The sequence below is a fragment of the Mytilus galloprovincialis genome, chromosome 9 (genome assembly GCF_965363235.1).
Source record: "Mytilus galloprovincialis chromosome 9, xbMytGall1.hap1.1, whole genome shotgun sequence".
NCBI classification, from domain to species: Eukaryota; Metazoa; Mollusca; class Bivalvia; order Mytilida; family Mytilidae; genus Mytilus; species Mytilus galloprovincialis.
Window position 1 is genome coordinate 59,873,041 of NC_134846.1, and position 25,226 is coordinate 59,898,266.

The following is a 25,226-nucleotide window of genomic DNA, read 5'->3' on the forward strand; positions in this document are numbered from 1 at the left end:
TTTCGACTTAACAAAATAACTTTAAAAATTTCTTAATGAACTGAACAACATTACACAATTAAGAAGTAACTGGAAAGTAACATAGTTTATTTAAGTGGTTTGTGAATATGATATTGCAGTCATGTAACGATATTTGAGATCTACAGCTTCTTTTAAAAAAACACCGTAGACATATCGGAATGGCCCAAGACCTCGGTGTCACTGTACGCAGAGCTACAAAAAGGCTAGCTTTTCACTCGCAAACAAAAGGTGTAATGAAAAGGATCGTGCACAACCAAGACTTGCAAATGCAAAAAAAACTATCATCGGATACCGTATGGAAGTAAATTTCACCCAAGCCTACATGTAAGAATGTAATTAACGATGAAAACTAACTATGACATCAGTATTTAATTTTTACGTAGTATTTGTATTATAAAAATAATACATTGTCATGTTACCATCATTTTTTTAGATAAAGTTTTTGTATTATTGAAACTTTTATAATGTAATTTAAAAAGAAAATATATCTATATGGTCCAAATACTCATATGGTCCGGCTCGTTAATAACCAAACGAGTATTATACTCATATGGTCCGACCATACGCGTATGGTCGGACCATATAAGTATACGCATTTGGTCATGACCATACGCGTATGGTCCAAATACTCATATGGTCCGGAACATATATATAAAAACAAAGCACATTTTTGTTTAAAGTTTTCTTCTTCTTCCAAGAATTTGCATTCCACCTCTGTTGTATCATCGCGAATGACTATTTACACATAGATAACTTTTTAGAAGATCTTAAATAATTAATATGTCTAGAAATATATTAGTAGGGTGTAAAGGCGTAATTTTCAATAACACTGTCATCATGGTCATTGTATTTAAAATCTCAAACTATTTTTTTTTCTCACTTTCTCGATTGTTTAACTTGATCAGTTGTTAAATGTAGTTGTCAGATGAATAGTATTTATTAGATACATCATAATCTTATTAAAAATCAGAGCAACATCTTGATGTTTTCATTACCAAATATAATTCCCATGGTTGTAGATTTGTATCAGTTTCTAGTATTTAAGCAATATTCAATTTTAACACGCAATTCAGATTGAATAACACAATAATAGACCAAAGAGATTGTATAAAGAAAAATCCCTTAGTTATTAATGTTGGAGTGAAACATAACATTTTCAAAATTATGGTTCATTTATGTGGCTGCTTCTGATATGTATATTCTATTGTTTTAATTTAGGATCGTGTCCCAATAGAAGGCAAAAGAATATTACGAGTTTCACCACAAAAAAGAACCGAAAGAGACCTCCGTTATGTAAGTCTGATTAAGAATGACAGTTTAGAGTTATCTTTCCTGCACTGGTGACATGAATTGAATTCGCAATTATTTGTAGTGCATTTTACAAAGGTACCAGTGATGTTCACTTTTATTTCTCTAAGAATTAACTTTACTTAGAAAAATGGGTAACAGTTCCAGAATTAGGACACAGTCGGTTCATTTGAAAATCAGAAGACTCTTTTTATAATTCGATAAGGAAATGGGGAATGTGTCAAAGCGACAACAACCCGTTCATAAAGCAGACAACAGCCGAAGGCCATCAATGGGTCTCAAATGTAGCAATGCATGATCTCCACAAATGGGCATCGACCCTCTATCTCTTGCAAATTTGATTGCACAAAAGATACAACACTTGTACAGCTGATTTCATCATCTAATTCTAAACTACTTTTTATAAATAAATGTAAGGTCTCGGTGGTTTAAAAGTACAATGAAATTTATAAAAGGAAACCGTTTTTATAGTTGCAGGTTTGTTTGCGTAATATAAAGGCATTTGCAGAATATCCAAAAACCATGCAAGAACGACTCTGTAGAGTTGGATGGTATGAAACGTGAGTATATTTTCTCTAGGATCTTTGCTGTATGTGCATAGCTCAATTAAGGCAACAGTAGTATACTGCTGTCCAATAGTCATGAATCAATTTAACGAAAACAAATCCGGGGTTCAAACAAAAATTGAGGGAAGTACATCAATTATAAGAGGAAAACAGCGAAACAACAGAAAGACTGAACTTGATCAAAAACAAACGTAAACATACATACTTTTGTATAACAACTGCTATATTGCTGATTTGATACAGGACATTAAAAAATATATATAAAAATGATATGATATTCTTTCAATTGATAAATATGTAAACTTTTCCGTCCGCTATCAAATTTTTGTTTACTCTTAATCTTTAAATCCGGTTAATATATTGCTTAATTCGGAGAAGATCCTTTAAACCTGTGATAAATCAAATTGACTTATTGGAATCAAATAAACCAGTTTAAATAAACCAATCAGCGCTAACTAATATAAAACATGATAACACTGGAATTTTTAAGAGGAGGTTGTCTTGTATAGACAGCTTCAAAACCAAAAGACACCATGCTTTTTTGTCAATTGAAAAGATACTGCATTATTTACATAATGGCGTTGTCAGTTTATTTTTGATTTATGAGTTTGACTGTCCCTCTGGGATCTTTCGTCCCTCTTTTACATAACATGTAAGAAGAAAGCAAGGAAAATAAACTAACAAGGCGACGAAGAGTAAGCAACAGCATGATCAAAATTAAAAATCAAGAAAACAATCCATAAAAAACAGAATACAATCCATATAAAAACAGAATACAATCCATATAAAAACAGAATACGATCTTTTAAGAAAGAGAATGCAATCCAAAAAGAAAGCAGATATAGTCTACAAAGAAACAGTATGCATAAAGAAACAAAGTGCAGTCCATAAAAAGCACTAATAAAGATACATCAATAAAGAAACATTCATATAAGAATATTCATAAAGAAACATCATAAAAAAACTATTCATAAAGGATTAGAAAAACAATCCACTATGAAACAGAAAACAATCCATTACACACTTAACAGAAAAGTAAAGATAGCATTTCAAATGAAGCAAAGTATCCGCAATTCGACAATATTTAGGATTTTATGAAATTTTCTATCCATTTAGAAATTGTTTAACTGCATCCGAATATAAGTTAACAATAAAATAAATCTCTGCACCAGGATTCCCAATGTCAATAATATGTAAAATTAAAATTACCGAATTATTAGATAGATGAACCGTAACACGACACTTTCAAACTCCAAAATCTAAAATCTCAATATTGTACAAATAGTTAAGTATTTTAGGGACCATAGGAACAACAGTGACCTAACATGAATGTTGAATACTCATACAGTGAATATTATCCGCTCGAGTTTCTTTATTATTTCTAATGGATCAACGTAAAAAAGAAATATAGGGTATGGGATTTTCTCATTATTGATGACCGTACGGTTGCCTTTAATTGCTTACATCCACAAAATTGAAAACAATTGTGGATAGTTGTCTCATAAGCAATCATACCAAATCTCTGTATCTTTATGTCTGCTACAAATCATTATATGTCAGTCCATTAGCATTGTCTACTGAGTTGATGATAACATCGGAGGTTAACAGCCCACCGGATCAGTGTCAACCAAGTATTAGGAAATGAAAATGATACTTTACAAATTTTGGTCGCTTTTCTCGATTAACCAATATCCGGAACGGGAACGCCAAAACCGATGAATTTGATAGACAAGGAAGTTAAAAATAATTGAGGATATAACCAAAGGGACCGTAACCGAATATCATTATCCAACTTTGCCATAAATAGTTAAAACGTAACTTTCTTTATTATTACTTAATAGAATTGAAAAAGAGGCATGATAAATAGCATAACGTACTTTGCCTTTAAAATCATATTAATTATATAATATGTTTTCCTAATCGCTTATTCCTGTAAGCATCCATTTTAATGGTACTCTATTAGGAGAGCTGATCATATCACGATGCTTATTACATAATTGGGTAAGAAAAAGAGCAATTGATTGGAAAATCCATATCAACGCTATCTATTTGGAATGTTGACATCTGGTATGTCTAAATGAATCTATGAAATTGTATGCCAGATCGGAAGTTGACATCTGATCTCTTAAGATGTAAGGCAGATTTTTAACCTTTCCGTATCAAGTTCTAATGTAAAAAAACAACTAGTAATATCATTTGTCATTCTTGTTTAAGTGAATGCCATGGTTACAAAAGAGGTTCTCAAACACCATTAACAGAATGTTTAACATACAAGAAATAACAATATCCTGTCATTCCTTTGATATATACATATTTTAATGTTTTGTTCTTAACTTTAAATCCACAAGTTTTCCTTTTTTTCCCAAAAGTATAATACGCAGTTGACAAAATTTCACTTAACCTTAATTTTTCTACATTTGCAAATTTGAAAAAAATCTGTTGTTCTCTTGTGAGTAATGTACTTAATGTACTTGTATTTTTCTTAGACATTTCTCATTCTTTTTTACTTGCAAACGTGATGATTTAAACTTTCCAATTGTGAACTTCTCATTTCTCACCAGAAACATACTCATAACTTAGACGTAGGGTATTCCGTTTGGGAAATGCCTGTAAAAAGTCGGGAATATGACAGTTTTTTTTCCAGTCGTAATATGTATTGGCGCTTTAGATTTTGCCATTTCGTAAGGGATTTTTCGATTTGAATTTCCCTTGGAGTTCATTATTTTTGTTATTTTACTTTTTACATACGCATGTTTGCAATACATGAGTTTGTGGACAGTGGTGTGGTCATAACACATAAATCGCCCGAACACATTCATGAGAAAAAGCGACTGAAATCTAAACTGCGTAATTTTGACTCTTATATCATTATGTGTTTGACCTGAATAAATGTGTCGGTATCTCGAATTACTAGCGATTTGTCTTAGATGTTATGATACCAGGAGCCAATTTCATAAAAATACCTAAGACTAAGATTGATCGTAAGTATACTGAATTATTCATGACTTACGACCAATCTTAATCGAAAGTTTGTTTTGTGAAACCGACTCCAGTTTACACTGATTGTGTCATTTCCCCGATTGTGGCATTTTGACTGAGTGTGTATCCGCATGGCGGTTACTGCATGCTTAGCAGGAGACGTTTACCCTATCAACGAACCTATTCAAGATACTCTGAGGTGTATGCAATTCCACAAGTATTTTGATTGTTATTTCGATTTATTCATTCCTATTTCATTTCGGGATTTAGAAATCGATAGTCAACTGTCGCCTTAATTATGAGGGTTATAGCTGCAAAATAGAAAAATCTAACCAAAAGAAATTTTGTCTAATTGATGCTTAATTGTATTTCTTTTTGAAATGAATTACATTATTTACAATGTACTCACATTTTTATTGCAGATACGAGCCAAGACGCGCAATAGTAAGACAGGGCCATCTTCCACATTCATTTTACTTTATACTTAGTGGAGTTAGTGAGTATACTTTTTAGTTTTCATTGTCCAATTGTTGAGTTACAATATTTTATTCAATGTATTCATGAATTAAAAATGATATAAACATTACCGCTAAATTTAGTTTGCATGAAATGAGCGCCATATGTCGAACAGGATCTGCTTCCCGTTCCGGTGCAACTGAGATCGCCCTGACTGAAGATAACTATCTGGACAAGTACATAGTAGCTTAACTTTTACTCGATCATACTCATGACAAGGACAATAGTTTAGTAACCATGCATTAGCCTTTCCTGAAAGACGATTCTATAATGTTGCATTAATTGAACCTACATTATGGTTTCTACCCTTATACAGTTGCACAATCGATTGACAACTCATTTATTTATAAGCTTGATGTGGTCTACAAAAATGTCTTAGATTTTTCATTAATACAAATATTTTATTATCTGTACTTTAATCAAGTTTGAGGTTATGATCCACACTATTGTCATTGTTTTAGTTTTGTATTTAAACGAATTTTTCAAATAAATAATAAATTCATTCTTTCTTTACTACCTATCCACTTTAGAACAAAAGCCCTTAAACATGTAAAAGTTTACATTTTAATTAATCGTGTTTCGTTCCCAGAGCCCGTGATGCATGCATAACAAGAGACAGTTTGGTTTGTTGTTCCCAATTTTTTACATTTTTACTAATTATGTCTGTTTGTTTTACTCTAACAATTTTGCCATAGAATATAATTTTATGGGAGGCATTATGCGACTGTCATACACGTTTGAGGTTAAGCTAGCGACAAATTGAACCAGGTGTAATCCACTATTTTCTATATAAAGAAATGCCTGTACCAAGTCAGGAATATACCAGTTATTTTCCATTCGTTTGATGTGTATGAACTTTTGATTTTGTCATTTGTAAATTTTTTGAATTGGCATTGGAGTCCGGTATTTTTGTTATTTTACTTTTACCAGGAATACACACCTGATCTCGCTTCTCTTTGAGTTAATGACATTCCTTCAGTTCTTATTTCACACCTTGAGATGTCTCTTCTCAATCGATTTATGAGCTTTGGCTTTCTGAACTACTGTCGGCTTGATTAATAGCATGTACTACAGAATTTAGTTAGAGTTTGATGTATTGTCGGATTTTTGTATGCTGATTTTTAAATTCATCCTATTGGTTTATTGGAACCGTTCAGCTGTGGTTCTTTTACCTTTGGCCATCATTTTTATTTTATTTTGAATTAAAGTACAATTCAATGTTTATCGAATCACAGTTTTGCCTTAGGAAAAATGACAATTATTCTAGCTGGTTGTTTCTTGCGTTGTTAATCTAATAGTATGTCAAATTCCCTATGGTCTTAAAATGAACTACAATTGTAACATAAAATTGTTTGATGCATATTTTCTCTCTTTGTTAACCATTTTTGTGTCTACTTCATTTCCTCATGAGAGGAAATCGGATTTGAAATAGATATATGGTTAAGAAAACAAATTTGTAACGGAATAAATTAGGCTTAAGAAGCTACCATCAAGTGTTTAAAGAAAATAAATAAAGTCGAAACGGAACTTAAGCAGCAAATTAAAGAAGGTCATAACAGATAATTAAATTGTGGCACTACTGAATACATCTCTTTTCTTTTTTAATAATGTGTTCTATCAAAACAGAATGTCATAAAGCCGGCACTCTTAAAATGAAACAGTTACAATTGATATGTTAATACAATAATCGGTTTTGTCTATTGTCTCAGGCCCAAGTTTAACATAATTATATTTCAAAATATTGAAAAACTGATTAAATTGCATGCAATATTCATATTCGAAGTCTCAAGAAGTGCCTACAATTTTCTTTTTTCTGTATTTGTTGGTTTACTGTATAGGTATAGTTAAATAACAATTTTCAATAATCAAAACCCAACTTTAACATATAATGAAGTTGTTAATTTCTGGGTCATCTGGTTTATTGTGGAGAGTTGTCTTATTGGCAATCATATCACTTCTTCTGTTTTATATTTAATAATGAGTTTTGGATTAGTTACAGAAGAAATGCAATTTTCGTAATATCTGTTTGTATCCAAAAAGGTTACACAGTAACCTCCACTCCCTTGAAAAACAATAAGCTATAAGGTTATCAGTTGCCTAAACAAAATACTGTTGCTTATATTAACGTCTACGAACTAACGCAATGAAAGTCACCTGGATTTGCACCCGATGTTATATTTCAAAAAACTGTTTGAAAAAAAATTGAAACGGAATAATCAATGTCATAATGATAATCATCGAGTGACTAAGAAAAATTGAAATTCAGTCATTTGAAAGCAATGTATTGAAGAAAGAAAACTAACAATCAAATTGTGACACTACAATCTTCATTTTATAGATTACGCAAATTAATTTTTCAGAAAAGACTTTTTTCCTCGAGCATAATGGTGTTATTTCCGGATCTTTGATGTAGTACATCGTCGTGTTCTGTAATCATTAAAATTGATATGCTAATTCAATACAATACTAAGCTTGCGGAGTGTCTTAAGTTCCAGTATTAGCATAATCATATTTCAATACATGTCCATAAAATCCTCAACGAAACTGATTAAACAAGATTGCTTGTGAATGCTAACAAAGATGTTACATATTAAAGATTTTATGTACGTTAGATCTGCAAAATAGACGATCCTTTTGTCTCCTCAAATTTTAAAGTTTTTAGTATTTTTTTTTTTATTATCTGTAATTAGATAAACATTAAGTAATCGAGCTATTCGCTTTGTCAACGTAGAAATATACCAAACAGGAACTTCTGAAGTGAATTGATTTATCAATTTAAAAAATACCATGTTTTGTGCAGTAAAAGAAATATGAATTAATCACATGGTTTTAGTTTCCTATACCCTTTTATATGAATATGTGTTAGTTAACAAAACAAATCGTACAGTGCATATGAGGCTTGTTTTGACACCCATTTAGTTTTTAGTTTTACTAATTCTATCGATACTAACAAATATTATGGTTTGAAAGCCATTGCCGACAAAGGAATATTGTAATACCTTATTATATAAGAAATGAAAATCAGTTTCTTTCCTTTGTATTATACGCGAATTTTGACAATAAATGTATCTTTTATGATGTTCGAGGGCATATATTTCGCAATTTCGTAAGTTATTAAAATTGAAATGCTTATTAAACTAAAAATTAAAAGAAAGTATATTCAAGACACGCCAAGGAATCAAAACTTTGTATTTGAAAGATTATACTTCTTATTTTTCAAATAATTTCAAAAGTTTGTAGCACCAAATATAAAGAGACAACAACCAAAATATAAAAACATATCGTGGGTCAAATTGTTTAAAACTGTTTAACTTATACTGTTACGGTTTGTTATGAAAGCCTTAGAAAATGTTGCTATTATCAATTATAGTTTTTTCTGCCTCTGGCTTAAGTCGTCTGTGACCGTCGGCCATTTTGTTTAATACAAAATCAGCCATCATTGTTTTTTCTTGCTAAAATTGTGATTTTCAATGTAGATATCATCTTTGTGAAACGGTTTGTGCTTCCTACAGATTCCGTCTGAGAGGAAATCAGATAAAAGATGTCATGTATTGTATTAGACAACAAATCTTGTATAAACATGGTCTGCAAAAAGTTAAAAGTTTTTGAAGTGGATTGAACAACCATGTAAAAAGAAGAAAACAGACAATCGCGTTGTGAAGTACAGATTAGATTTCCTTTTTCAACTGAAAGACAATTAGTTTCAGCATAGTCATCTTTTCAAGGACATCATTTAATCATAAAATTACAGAATAGAGTACATAGAAACACTATTGAATTAGTACATCAATATACTCAAAACTACTGTTATGGTAATTTAATAAAATATCAATCTTACTGCGAGTATGATAGTTTCAATACCTTTATAATTATAGTTCAGTTGTTGTAATTCTGTTATTCTCAATTATCGTCTAAAATGGACCATTAGTTGTATGTTTAGAATGTTAACGATTTCAGTTTACCGGAGGCTTCTTACCTAACGATGGAATAGTTGCCATTGTTAAGACTATTTCGTTCCTAACGTTAACAGTATAAGTCACCGCTAGTTTGGTGATATGTAGAAATCATAACAATAATACCGAACTCCAAGTAAAATTCTAAACGGAAAGTCCCTAAGCAAATCGCAACATCAAAAGGTCAAATGGATAACAACTGTCATATTCTTTTTCTTTTTAAATTTCTTTATTTCCATCAGTTGCTTGTTACATTGTCTTCAACAAGTCCAAGCTCGAGCTCTTTGTGAAGACAACTATCGAATTCTTGACTGGGTTCCGGAATTTTTAATGTAGAAAATGGTGAATTGAACCTGATTTTAAAGCTGGCTAAACCTCCCACTTGTATGATAGTCGCACAAAATTTGGGCATCCGTGTTCTATGGCCACATCCTTGTTCATATTTGAAATATGTATCTTCAGGACAGTTTAATCCCTTTCGTTTATTAATTAATGATACTTTGCATGCTTAAATCTCTGTCATATTGTGTTTCCCTTACAATTTGTATATGGGACTCATGAATACCCATTACTTTGTCAATTTAATTCAAAGTCCAATACCTGTAAAGTAAGCTTACATGTTCTTAGTATTGGATTAACAGAGTTATAGTCTTTTTTTTTTTGGTTTCCCTCATATAATTACATAACATCACAGGTGTCAACGTGATGATCGTAACTGCAATTACGATCATCCCAATATGGTGGATACAAATAGACAACTTTCAAGTTCGATGCATTTCCGTCAAAAACTCTGGTTTTAGTGAACGTCATTTGTGCGTTTAGGGGCGTCGTCACTTCCGTTCCAATGTCGAGCGAGTGGTTTGAAAACTATAACTCTATATTGTACGAATTATTCGGCAAATTGAATTCTCAAAATTGACAATCAGCATTGCTGTCATTAGGGAATTGTCATTAAGTACCTACAGAACAACCATTATTTCTAGTTTATCCTGCACAATGACGATCACTAAGACGCTTGATGAACGTAAATAGTGCAGGGATACAGGCGCCCTCCTCTATCTGGTAAATGACGTCATAAAGGCGCGTATAATTGACGAGTTTTTTCCGGTGACGGATGAACTCGAAAGTGGTCTATTGAGGGAAATTTTAGAAGGCCTATTCCTCCACTTTAACAGCTTATTTACAGATTTGTTTTATATCAAGTAAAATCTTAATAAGCATTGTCATTGAATGTGTTTTTCCTAAATGATAGAAAAACAACCAGAAGAACGAAAATTGAGATTGAAAAAATCACGATGATGATCGTAACTGCGTCTATGGATGATCGTAACTTGGACTTAATTTTAGAAAAAAGATGATCGTAACTCAAAATTTACGATGTGTTTTTTCCTTAAATTGAACATCCTATTTAGCACTCACGAATATATTGGTATTACTTAAAATTGTATGATTTCAAAACTAAACAAAATGAGCGTTAATGAACACCGCTATTTGTCAAAAAGAAATGCCATAAAGGGAATTAACAGGCTTATATGCAATGTTTTTCTTATGAATAATTTAGTTAACATTTAAAATGGAATACGTTTATTTGAAGTAAATATAAATATCATCCTCATGATACATTTTAAGAACACAGGCCAAAACTTTCACTGAATATTTTAGAAATAAACTATATTAAGTAATAGTAGGCATGCAGATACATTATTGTGATGTGTTTATGTAAGATTGTTTACATCTGCTGATAAAATATTGCTATTTGTAAAAAAAAGCAAGGAAGGTGTTTTTGATAGTTGATTTGTCATAATATTTACAATGAAGTAACATTGATTAATTCTATTTTCTATTTAAAAAACGTAAAAAAATATGTTGCCTACGCCTAGAATGACTATAATGATCAGAGTACACCATTTACAGCTTTTTATACTATGCAAATATTATTACCAAAGAGTGTAATCAAACAATGCATACTTTAATCATAGTAATTTATAAAATAATCAGTAATCCGAAATGCAGGCGGATCGAAGGTGGGTGAATTCTTTGTCATAAGCTTTTCTTGCTTAGGAAAGTACAGTTTAAAAATAAATAATGAAATTTAAAAAAAAATTAAATAAAGCGAATAAACACAAGAAGATACTTGTTAAACATTTAGATCATACAAGTTTCTTACCGTAAGTGGTATTTTGGTCAGAAATATGTTTTTATTTTGTCTTTTTTTACACCTATTGTGATTGATTTTCTTTGATTTTCGAAGTATTGACCATATAATTAAAATTGAAATCTGGATAGGAACATCTAAATATACAAAATTTATTTGGTAACCATATGTAGTAGGTTGACTGTTCTGTTCCTCTGAAGACCTTTATAGATGCAATTATAGAAAAATTTCTTAAATGTTACCAATAATTGTTTTAAATTCAAAACCTTACTGTTTTCAGTTATTGTGACACAATATGACGAAGAGAGAGGTTGCACGAAATTTTTGGTATGCCTGGGTAGAGGGATGGCGTTTGGGGTAAATATTATTCTACAATTTTCATTAAAGCGTCATGTCATCATTCGAACCGTTTAAAGACATTTCAACGTCACGACGAATATGTCGCAAATGTTTATTCGTAGTCTCACTTTATCTACCGTCAAACTATCACAGTCCTTAGCCAAAAAATCGGAAAATGGCAAATTCAAAAGCTCAAACACACCAAACGAATGGATAACAATTGTCATATTCCTGACTTGGAACAGGCATTTTCTTATGTATAAAATGGTGGAAAAAGTATGATTTTAAAGCTCAATTTCTCATTACTTGTAAGTTATCTGCTTTGATATACATTGTACTTCCTAACACATATGTACAATCGTAAGCAAACCGAATAGAGCAATATTTTACACCACTTAAGCAGTATTTTAACGTTTAAAACAATGGATTACATAAAATCTTGGCAGGTAATCGTCTCGTACTCTTAAACATGTCAAATAAAAGAAGACCTCAATCACCTATCGTTTTAAACTAATCCCTATCCAAAAGGTTATCGAGATTTGTTGTATATGCAAATATCTCCAGCACTGCAACACAAGATAAATCTAACATTTTCTCCCGAGAACATTTTCAGTAAGTAATGTTTTTCATTATCTAACAATATCCATAATATACATTTTCAATCTATAACGTAAATATTTACTATTATAATTTAATTCATTATCAATTTTATTTTTCGCTTTATAGAAAAATAAAAGTCAGGGGAGAGGTGTAAATGTTCATATTTGTTTTTGTTTAGCTTTTCGTTTTTTTTTGTTTTTTTTTAAAATATTATTGGTTTTCATGTAATAGTGTACTATTCAGTATTGTTAAAAATCCCAATTTGAATTATGTCCCTCTTTTACATTTAAATATTTGTTGTGTATCATGATATTGATGAACTGTTATGTTTAAAGAATTTTCATAGATTTGAAATGGTGTGATGTCTAGTTGCCGTTAATATTCGATGTGATAGAACAATGGGCGACCAACTTTGTTTGCATCACCTAGTTTTCTTAAGTATATTTGTTCAAAAGGAAACATGGATTAGAAAAAAATAATTCAACCTTGCAATGTTTTCTCCAAATCACCCCGAGTTAGGAACCTGTAATTCAGTGATTGGTTGTCATTTGTTGCTGTACATCATATTTGCTTTTCGTTCATTCTTTGGTACAGAAATCAGGCCGTTAGTTTTCATTTTTGCATTATTCTACATTTCTCCTTTCGGGCCTTTCAAACCTTGATATGCGGTGTGGGTTTTGTACACGAATGAAGGCCGTACGGAGACTTATAGTTTCTAACCTTCTGCCTCATTTAGACCCTGGTGGAGGGTTGACTCAGTAGTAATCATTCCAAATCATCTTATTTTTATATTTGAAAATATTTGAACAATCAAAAAGATGGAATATGATCCAATTATTGTAACAAAACGATTGATCCTGTTTTAGAAGAAATAAAAACAAACACACCACTGCATGTTAACTACAAAATGTTGGTAGTGTAAATAAACCAAGTAATGCTCATGTATTGCTTTAAATACGAAATACACAAGTTTGTGTAGTCTCAGAGTTTCCTAATGGGATATAGAGGAAGATTATTTTTGTCATTTGCTTTTTTTTAAATAACAAATTTGAGTTTTATAAAATACTAAAGTAAACACATTTGTCTTTGATATCCATAAATATCAACCAAGTTGCGTTGTTAGAATGATAAAACTATTCTTATTGGTTGTTCGCACTTTTATTCCAAATTTCGTTCCCACCTTTTCCCCGTTCATATAATTTCCTCAAACGCCATATATTGCCTTACTTGTGCTTTGAATATGTTTTTGACATTGCCCAATCCAGTAAATGTATAGTCTTTCTGTTTGGTAAATAAATATGTTTCAATAGCCCAAGCCTATGTCTTTTTGTGATAATTATGTTTAGGTATTACTTGTAACAGGAATTAATGTGGAGTTTCAGGTGATTTTCTCCTCCCTTTCTTTTACTAAATTGTATCATTGAGAATGCACTTTTATACAATCATATTTTTTTATTTCACCAATTAAGGTTATTCCACCAACACATTAATATACGTTCGTAAACTAATGTCGCTTTTTTCGATTAAAACTTTGTTAACTGATCTTTTTTCCAGATTTAAAACTGTAGATTGCTTTTTCTGTCGACAACTGACATTAATTTCCTAATGTATCAAACTTTGAATCTAGTGCATAAAAGTTCTCTAAATTACAATTAAATTGAATGTGTTGTAAATTTCAATTAACAATTTAAAGCCAGATTCTCCATTTCCGAAGTAAACAAAAAGTCATTTATCTAAGTTATTACTTTTAGAGAGGAATATATAAGAATGTCCTCATTTTTCGTTGCCTTGTCTCATATAAATACATGTTGTTATAACATATTTGCAGAATTGGACCAGAAGGTTTAAAATTAATGACTTTCAGAGTAAAATTTAGAATCGGAGACTTTATAAAAATGTTTGTACATGTTTAACATTTCGAAGTTTCTGTTTTAAAAGCATAACGAATAGACAAATGGTTTTTAACAGCTTCGGAAATGAGTTTAATTAACAAAATGGGTTAGAAACGAGTATTAATTCATTTCAGATGTGTAGTCGTAAGTTAAATTAAAGTATTTCGTTCATATAATCTAAAATAATTTAGAATTTTTCTCTTGCCATGCATTCTCTTGACATTTGAAACCAATTCTGAAGTAGGTAATGATTGTTAGTAGAATTGTATAATATAACAAGTTGTTCACCACATGGGAGGGATAAGTATCTCAATGTCATTCTAATTGCAGTATAACTAAATTGATGTAAAATGCCTTTAATTTCCGTATATTGATTGTTTATTGATTTACCAACATTTATTTAATCATGTAATAGTACGTCGTACTTCAATTAGAATGCGTTGCTATTTCATACGGTTTAAATCCCATATGTTATTGACCGCAGTCAACTTTTCTTGATAAAAGAACAAAAAAATCCTTATTTACAATTTTGCCTTTATCTGTTCATATCGTATACATATCTATTTTACACAAAAGATAGGATTACTAATATACATAAATCATGGCTAGAAGATTTAGTAGTTAATGCATTGCTATAATAGAGGTTCTGATACATGTGCAAATTTACCTATTGAAAAATTTCTTATTTGTAAGCAGATTTGCATATGTAAACAATAAATACTGAAACGTCGAGGTTTAATTGAAATTATCTAACTTGTTGACAGGAACTTGCAGTGATAACAAACAGCAGAAGACAGGCTACTTGTAGTACGAGGACTACCACAGAACTACTTTGTATATCTGCAAAGGTAGGCATAATTACATACACATTTAGATAGAAAGCAACTGCGCGTTGGATTTTTGTCAATTTTAGCACTGTCATCTGATACAGTAACTATAATTACTAATGTTGAAGGCGTGATGTGGTCGACTTTCTTTGAATGCAACGGACTTTTGTTCTAATTATTATAGTTGACTCTGTGTTTCCTTCTTAATTTCGTGACTAAGTTTCTCTTTATTCTTTTGAAAAACTTGTTAAACCATAAGAAGGTTGGCAGGTAAAACAGCCAGCTGGGTTATCCTTCTAGTGAATCTATTTTTATCATGTTTAGTTTTGGTCATACTGTGTTTTTTTTATACTCTCAGTTTACAATAACATTGGGGATACTTCTATATCATTATGGGTTATTTAACACATAATGTATGAAGATTTGCAAATCATAGGCCTGCATTCAACGGCAATGACTCTTTTATGGGTGCAATATACATTTTAGTTTACTGTGTAACAACTTTGGGCAAAATTCCTGCCTTTAGTGTTTCAATAATAATATTCCATCAATATTAGTTACCAGTAACGACTAACCTTTGTATCAAATAACTATAGGTACTTCAGTACACCATTAATAGTAATCATTAAAAAAAATAAGGTTCAAAATAGATTTGAATTTCTCCAGCTGTTTGAAAAGAATACTTCGTCTTAGAAACATTTATTCAATAGAATTTGAATTGCAGCTTCGTGATCATTAACATATGTTGTTATGTTTATTTTTACCATACAGGAATTTCCCTTAATTGTTGTAAAGGATTAGCTCCATAATTTTATTTTCAACTCAAACTTTCAATCCGACATTATAAAAGAAAAAACTGTTTGGTTTAAATTCAAATTTACGAGTTCGAACTCTTTTCTGCTTATTTTCCCGTTGATTTGGCAACTCATTTCCGTGTTTACTTAAGTATTATATAGTTAATGGCTTGCAAATGGCATTATTCTAGAAAACGAAAAACTTGTTATAGATTTTTTAAGATATTTATATAACTCTAGAGACACAAGATCTATGTCATATGAAGTAATTGGGAACAAGTTTCATTCCGTTGACATCTTTACTGAATAGCAATGTTAAAATTTAAGAGAAACATTTCTGTATAATTGTACAATAAATTAATCGCTTTAGATATAGAAGGTATTCTTCTAGACATGAAAAAAACTATTACTTGACACTGGCTTCGCCTATTTATCTAATGATGCATATGCATTTAAGTTTCCTTATATTAATTTTAGATACAGGTGTATGCATTGTCGTCCTTTAATAGGAATGGCATCATGGTTCAAATACACTCATGATAGAGAGTAGAATGGACATTTTGTACGCCAGTCGCGTATTTCGTTTATAAAAGACCCATCAGTGACGCTTGAATAAAAGTTTAAAAAGTTAAATAAAGTAAAAAGTATAGGTTTTTTGACCTATAACTTCGTAAAGTATCGCCAAATACAGATAAGGTAATCTATTCCTGAATTAGAAAAGCCATAGTATTTCGAAAATTCTAATTTTTGTAAACATTTTATTTATAAGTATGACTATATTAAGGTGGATCAACACTAAATATTTCTTGAGACAGAATTTTTTTATATTTTATGTAAATGCAGTTTATAAAATACTCTTTCGAAAAAAAAAACAATAAAAAATGGGGGTCACCGTGCTTGTTTGGTCAGTACCCTCATCCAAAGTATTGTGTATTTTCGAGGTTTTTTACATAGATATTGCAGGGAAATCGGCATTTGTAATCTTTCCCTAGTTGAGAAAAAAATTCCATGAGACAGATTTTTCTTATTTTCTCTAAAATTGTAGCAAAGATATAGATCTAAAAAAAACTAATAAGAAAACATAGGGTCACCGTGCATTTTAAAGAAATATTTCATCATTTGCTTGAATATTTTCGAATTTTCAGAAAGGGGAGATAACTGTACCCAGATTTCCCAGAAAAAGATTAATGTAAATACTCATTACTAATAGAACTAAATTAAGTCAATTCTCAGTCCTAATTATTATTTGAAACACTTTTGTGTTATATTGAAGGAAAGCCTCATAAGTAATTTTGAGATATCTGGACCAAAATTTGGGTAAAATCCAATTTTTTTAACACAAAATCCCAAATTTTGAGAAACTAATTTTTGTACTTGAATTTCAACCAAATTTATATACAATTTAGAAAATGTTATTAAAACTTGATTTTATACACAAAAAAAAATAATTCGATCTTGTAGATTCTTATCGATTTAAAAAAAAAAATCACAAATTTTGAAAAATGATGTAAAGGGCGTTCCAAATCATATCCAGATATTTATCAAAAATTTTAAATATTTTGTAAAAACTGGAGTTGCATTCGCTGGATGATCCAGAAGTAGGGGTCTGCATCGGTCATGCTTCGGGATTCCCTACATAATCAACCCCCTCCCCCCCCAAGCACTACCACCATCTACACCGCCCCTGTTTCCTGCATGCATCAATCTCTCTGTGCGTCTCATAAAAATGTGCAAGTGGTTTTCTACTTGTCATCTTCTTACCTTGTTTTCATGTCAATTTTTTATCATGTATTTTGAGGGAAAATGCTAATTTTCATGTACTATTTGTGGATTTTGAGGATTAGCATCTCTTTCTGAACAATTGACCAAAACAGTTCCAACAATCAATTATCAATGTCTTGAGTATTTGTAATTACCGTTTTTACCATGTTACAGATTTTAGTGGAAGCCATTTTGCTAATGATAATACCATAAGATAAGGTGACCTATTGTTGCTTACTTCAACCTACACCTGAATAGTTGTTTCATTGTCAAAAATATCACATTCTTATTTTTACAATAAAAATTTGATTAATGTTTACATTTCAACATTTTCACAAAAGAAAGCAAACAAAGATTTGTGGCTGGCCATGTGTTGTGGGCTTTGCTCATTGTTGAAGACTATGGTTACCAATCGCTGTTTCTGTTTCTGTGTCATTTGTCCTCTGGTTGAGAGTTGTTATATTAGCAATTGAACCACATCTTTTTTACATGTATGCTCTGAGATATAGTTATATACAGACACGTGTTTGGGCAACATTCACTTCACAACTTCTGCTGGAAAATAAATGAGTATTTATATTGTGTACCAATTTGCTGAACACACATTCTTTTTACAGGTTGATGAATAATTTGAAATGGTCCTCTATATGATAATCAGAAAGAGAGATGTCACCGGCAGTGGCATCGACTGAAATTATTTTTCTCTCAGATTTTTTCAATCTGTCACGAAATCACCGGATTTTTTTAAACGACAATTATGAATTTCACCCAGAGAAAAATGCGATATATGTTGTCTCTTTTACACTTTCCCCATTACAATTAAATTATTTGGGACTGAAAAGCTCATATATCCATTTTAAAATTACATATACAAGATTACATGTATACCCGGTTTTGACACTGGGTACAATCTGAAGTTAAAATTTAGTAATTAGATATATCAGTCCGGTAAGAGGTATATCTACGAATGGCGAGTGGCACCAGAAAAGACGTCAACAATGATGACGTGATTGGTTATATAAACAAAGCAGTTCCATATTTAGTTTTGTTATACTTGCCGGTTGTATTATATCTGTACTCTTCACTCAACATTAAAGAAAAATAGGCTTCAGTTTCGTGTCGTAGTTGTTTTCATTCTTAGCACTATGCATTTTTATAACTTGTTAATAGTATTAGAAGACCTCAGTGCTTACAAAATTATACGAATGGAAGACCATATAGAACACATAAACATATTCAAAGCCAAATAAAAACACACCAACACTGATGTATACAACATATCTAGATATATATAAAACAAAATGTCTAAACTTCTAAAATGAACACATACTGTAGTAATAATACATACTTTTAGCAAATTGTTTTCTATTTCAGGATTTTGTTGAAATTTTCATGTCTGGGGGAATTCATGGCTTCCGGAATCCTGAACAAGAGTCATTTATGAGGTTTGTTTATTTCTTTAATAATCAAAGAATACGATTTACTAATATTTTCACATTGATACGGATTTCCGTGTTGATATGAATTATCGTTGATTGGTCATACTTATAAATTGTATAAGGTACCAGGATTATAATTTAGTACGCCAGACGCGCGTTTCGTCTACATAAGACTCATCAGTGACGCTCATATCAAAATATTTATAAAGCCAAACAAGTACAAAGTTGAAGAGCATTGAGGATCCAAAATTCCAAAGAGTTGTGCCAAATACGGCTGAAGTAATATATGCCTGGGATAAGAAATTCCTTAGTTTTTCGAAAAAATCAAAATTTGGTAAACAGGAAATTTATAAAAATGACCACTATAAAACTCTGATTTTTTCAAAATACTAAGAATTGTTAAACACAGGAATATATTACCTTAACTAAACTTGATTTATCCTTCTGGAACTTAGGTTCCTTAACGATCTTCAAGTTTGTACTGACTGGCTGTTTTAACTTTTTCAAGCGAGTGACATTGATTAAGGTTTTGAAGATGAAACTAGCGTTTGGATACGAAGTTTAAAGCATAGTATCTGTAACGGATCACAGCAAAGACATCAAATAAGGCGATAAGTCGAGTATGCGGTCTATATAAGTCTCTTTATTCTTCAAAACTACATATAATTTTGGCTTCATATACTATATCATAACAACCGATTCTCTACAATAAAATACAAATACACATAAACATACATCGTAAGTAAAAATATAACTTAAAACACTAAAATCATAAAACTAAACAAACAATAGGAAACACTTTCTTTAACGCTTCATAAATAACTTGTTAAATTAAAAAGTTAATTGAAATAAATATTAATTTATAAATACTTTTACAATTCTTAATATTTCTTCTTTAAATAAATATTGTTCTTAAAAATGTACATAAATTATCTCTTACCGATTATGATCTCTCTATAAAATAATGATGTGTCTCCGAATATCAAATAACTTGCAATGAATAAAAAAACTAGACAACGTAACGTACGTCAAAAGCGAAACGTCATAAAACTTAAAAACGGGAAATATTATAATGCTTATGAGCGCAACGTTACATATGCGCAAATACCCAAAAATAGTATCTACAAGTATTATAAATAAAATAAATAAATCCAGTAATAATAAATCAAGTAACCCAATAATTTGGAATTACATTTCAAATCTAACACTCCCCACCATGACATTTCTTAAAAATTGTCATCACACAAAAAACTTACAAAATATCAATTAATTACTGTTAATTCTATTGTGAACATTTAAGTAAACATAATTTAGTTACTGGTCTTAAAATTTTTGACTCTTTTGTTCTGATCACACAACTACGGATAAGACTATCGCGGCTCCTAATGACATCAATTACTCGTCCTAATGGCCACTGTCCTCTCGGTGTATGTTCATCTGCAATGATGACAATGTCGTCAATCCTTACATCTCGTTGTTCTCTTTGCCATTTGTTTCTCTGCTGTAGAGTTGGTAAATATTCACGTAACCAACGTCTCCAGAATACATTGGCTAAGTATTGTATCTGCTTCCACCACCTTTTAGCATACACATCTTTCTCATCAAACACACCTTGCGGTATTGAAGTGTTGTTTTTCAATAGTAATAACATATTCGGTGTGAGAACTGGCAAATCTCGAGAATTAATACTGACTGGTGTTATCGGTCTATCATTAACGATTCTTTCGGCTTCATCCATAAAGGTAAGTAACTGTTTATCGGTAAGAAGTTGTTCATTTGCAAGAGCTCTCAGAATTTTGCGTGTCGTACGAATCATTCTTTCCCATACACCACCACGATGACTAGCGTTTGGCGGATTGAAAGTCCAATTAATATCCTTGTGTGACATGTAACTGGATATTTTTGTTTTGTTCCATTGTTCAATGTATTTCCGAAGTTCCGATTCTCCACTGACAAGATTTGTCCCGTTATCACTATACACCTTTTCAGGTATGCCTCGCCTGCTCGTAAAACGTTGGAAAGCAGAAATAAAATAATCTGTAGTCAAACTATGAGCTACTTCTATGTGAACAGCTCTAGTTGTAAGACATGTAAAAAGGCAACCGTATCTTTTAACGACTGAACGTCCAACTTTAACATTTAATGGACCAAAGTAGTCTATTCCAACAAAGGTAAATGGTGGTTTATCAGGAGTTTTCTGATCGTCTATAACAGAAACCATCTTCTGAAAACAAAGCGGTGCTTGATATCGTCTACATCTTACAAACCTGTTCAAAACTGTTCGGACAGTACTAGGTCCTTTTAAAATCCAATACTTTTCCCGTAATGATGCTAGCACTTGTGCCATTCCTGTATGACCATTTTGTTCCTGAAACGACCTGATTATTAAAGTGGTCACGTGATGAGAATTTGGTATAATGACCGGGCATTTGCCTAGTGACAAGTTGAGACGTCCCTTGACGCGCAATAACCAATCATGCATGACAGGATTTAAAGATGCTAAACGACTATCTTTCTTAACAGGATTTTGCTTTTCAATCGTTTTGATTTCATTTAAGAATGATTCTTGTTGTACATGTATCAATATATACCTTGTTGCTTCCTGTAATTCATCAGCATGTAAGCTGTCTGTCTTTATTTTGTCGTCTCGTTTTAAGAAACGACGTATACAATATTTCTTGAAACGGATCAGCCATGCTACAGTCCGTTGTGATACTTGCCAGTTTGAAAAGTATGTAATTATGTCGCGTATCGAATCAGTTGTAGTTGAGTTAATCATAACAACCCTTTTGATCTCAATGTCTTGCTCGTCTACCGTTGATACAGCTTTTGGTTTCGGCCATTCATACGAGTCTTTCAACAAGAATTCTGGTCCATGGAGCCAAAATTTGATCTGTTTATTTTCTGTTGCAAGAATGCCTCTAGATGCTATGTCGGCAGGATTTGATCTTGTATCTACGTATAGCCACTGACCTGGTGATGTCAACTCGTGAATGCTGCTTAATCTATTTGCAAAAAATGTTTTAAAACGACAAGATTCATTCTTAATGTATCCAAGTACTATCATAGAGTAAGTCCAAAATACTACGCTGTCAATCTTAATCTCTAATTCGTCTCTAATTATTTCGTAAAGTTTGCAAGCAACAACGGCACCTGATAACTCTAGTCTGGGAATCGTTGTCTGTTTTAATGGCACTAAACGAGATTTTCCCAAAATAAGTGAACAGTTCACTTTTCCATTAGTGTCTACTAGACGTAAGTAAGCGCATGCTCCATAACCAATTTCAGAACCATCGCTAAATATATGAAGTTGAGCATCAGATATTTCTTTCATGTCTTTTGTCTTGAAGCATCTAGGTATTGATATATTTTCAATTTCTGGCAGTGTCGATTTCCATGTTATCCATTCTTCTTCTTTTTCTTTTGGTATAGGATCGTCTCATCCAAGCTTAATTGACTGTTTACTTAGATCTTGTAATATAATCTTCCCTTTTAAAATGATTGGCGCTATGAGTCCCAGTGGATCAAATATCGAACTTACCGTAAAGGTTATTCCACGTCTTGTCAGCGGCTTCTCCTCGAGTTTGACTTTATATTTGATGGCATCATCATTTACGTCCCATATTACGCGTAGTGCGCGATCGGTCGACAAAGCTGTGTTTGACTTCAAAATTTCAACTGAAGGTGCTTGTTCCGAATTCGGTATTTCGTTTATAACGACTTTACTGTTACTTAACCACTTCGTTAATCGGAATCCACCACGTTTCATAATTTCTCGTAAATCCGTTGCAAGCTGAACGGTCCTTTCTTGCGTGTCCACTGACTTTAAGAGGTCGTCTACATAAAAGTTTCTCTCTACGGTTGATGCTATCTCTGTTTCAAATAACTCACCGTTGCCAATAGCTGCCAACATAAAAATCGTAAAGCATCACAGTCATCGTCTTTCACGCGGACTTGATGAAACATAGCCTCTATATCAGCAGCTAATGCAATGTGGTCTTGTCTAAATCTCATTAGAACTCCTACCAAGCTGTTCATAAAGTCTGGACATTGTAATAATCGGCTATTTAACGAAACATCTTTAATTTGGCTGCACAGTCGAAGACTACTCTCACCTTTCCGGGTTTATGTTCATTTGTGACAGGGTGGTGCGGAAGGTACCATATGTGACTTGACTCATTACTTACATCAGTAACTTCCTTTGCATATCCTTTTTGTATATAATCACTTACCGTTGCTGTGTACATCTCATGCAGCTTAGGATCATGTGACAATTTGCGGTGTAATTGATTTAATCGAGCATGTTCTAAAGGAAAAATATTCGGCAATTTTACATTTTCATCCCGCCACGGTAATCCGAGTTTATAGTGTCCATCTTCATAGGCTATTGTTGACTCCATTGTTTTCAAGGCGCGTTTATCCTCCAAAGACATGCATACTTTCTCTGTGCTAGGCTTATCGAGAAAATCTGTGGTCCAAAGTCGCCCTTACTGCTGCTGCAAAAGTACATTATCTGCATGCTCAAAATTGATGTTAACTACAACACTGGTGCTTGTGTTGTGGATTGGTCCTCTAACGATCCATCCTAAGCGTGTTCGTACGACATATGGCTCATGAATACTTCCTGAGCGCACTTCTATAGGAATGCGTGCTTCTGGTGTATCAGTGCCTATTAGAAGCAGAACTTTATTGCTGCTTATTTCTGGTATATAAATATCTGGCAAGTGTTTAATACTCTTAATATCTTTATTATTTGCGGCTGAGTGTGTCGATATCGGTAGATTTTTTACTGACCATACCTTACTTAGTGTTATCGGACAGTTGCTGCCAACTGATTGTACATGTAAGTCAACCTCTTGACCTTCATGTCGGACTCGCTGTGCTGTTGCTGTTGTCATTTTAAATGTTACCGGTCTACTTTCGGTTTCTAGCATTTGTATCAATCGCTCGTCACATAACGTTTTATCCGCTCCATCATCAAACAAGGCATAAGTTTGGCAAGTTTTCCCATTTGACCCTTTAACCTCGACGGGTATAATTCCTAGACAATTCTTAATAACTGTCCCGGCGGATGAACAATTGATGCTTACCTTTGTAGCCGTGTGATCAGTGTTGTTATTTTTACCCCAACTATGCATTAAAATGTGATGTTTAGAGCTACAATTTTCTACAGTACACATTTTAGCTTTTCTACAGTCCCTTGAAAAATGTTTACCCTTTAAACAATCAAAACATAGCTTAGCAGTTCTTACAAAATTGACTCTATCGGTTAAATTCATAGACTTGAATTTTACACACAATTCTAAATTATTACATGTACCATAACAATAAATACATTTACGATCTTGTGTCGTAGCCTTGCTGACATACATATTATTAGAAGCAAATGTAGATACCTTCTCTCTTGTATCCATATCAGTACGTTTGTCTATATCTTGTCTATATGTATTTGAGTTTTCTCTTACGAGATCTAGACCAAACATTGACGAAGCTAGGCGAGACTTTTTATCAATAAAATTTGCTAAATCAGAAAATCTAGGTTCTCTACCATTTTAAGTTATGGAATGAGCAATATCAACCCATTTTACCCTTAAATGCATAGTTAAACTCTTTACAATCTTTCTAAGATTATCAGTATTATCTATATCAGAAACATATCCTAATTGTGATAAAGTTATCTCACACTTTTGCATTTCAAGAGCTAATTTTGAAGTGACTCAAATTCCGACGCCTTTATCGGAGCACCACATACAAGATTTTCTATACATAACCTAACTATCTTGTGTGACCTGCCATAACGTGAGTGTGAAATAGACATAGCACGTTCATAACCCTTTTTCTCTAACAATACACAATCTTCTATCGAAGATTTAGCCTCACCTTTACAATACTGAATTAAATAACTTAACTTTAACTGATCATCTGTAACTCTACATTCAACATTCGTTTCAAAGTTCTTTATGGATTTGCAGTAATCTGTGGGTTTTCCATCAAAAGTCAAAAGTTCAGGTTTAGGTAGATTGAATCCTTCTTGTAGTGTTGATGCTAGTCTTTGGAATGCAGTATCGATGCTGCT

General features: G+C 32.0%; 1 protein-coding gene across 3 annotated transcripts in view; it reads left to right on the forward strand.

Moving 5' to 3' along the window:
* Positions 1 to 25,226, forward strand: part of LOC143045473 (uncharacterized) — an 89,080-nt gene that overhangs the window by 7,172 nt on the left and 56,682 nt on the right. For all 3 annotated transcript variants that reach the window (XM_076217998.1, XM_076217997.1, XM_076217996.1), the window contains exons 5-10: positions 1,240 to 1,314; positions 1,801 to 1,889; positions 5,297 to 5,370; positions 11,779 to 11,855; positions 15,094 to 15,177; positions 19,086 to 19,156. In XM_076217998.1, the coding sequence (XP_076074113.1) occupies positions 1,240 to 1,314; positions 1,801 to 1,889; positions 5,297 to 5,370; positions 11,779 to 11,855; positions 15,094 to 15,177; positions 19,086 to 19,156 (470 nt within the window). The remainder of the gene's footprint in view (positions 1 to 1,239; positions 1,315 to 1,800; positions 1,890 to 5,296; positions 5,371 to 11,778; positions 11,856 to 15,093; positions 15,178 to 19,085; positions 19,157 to 25,226) is intronic.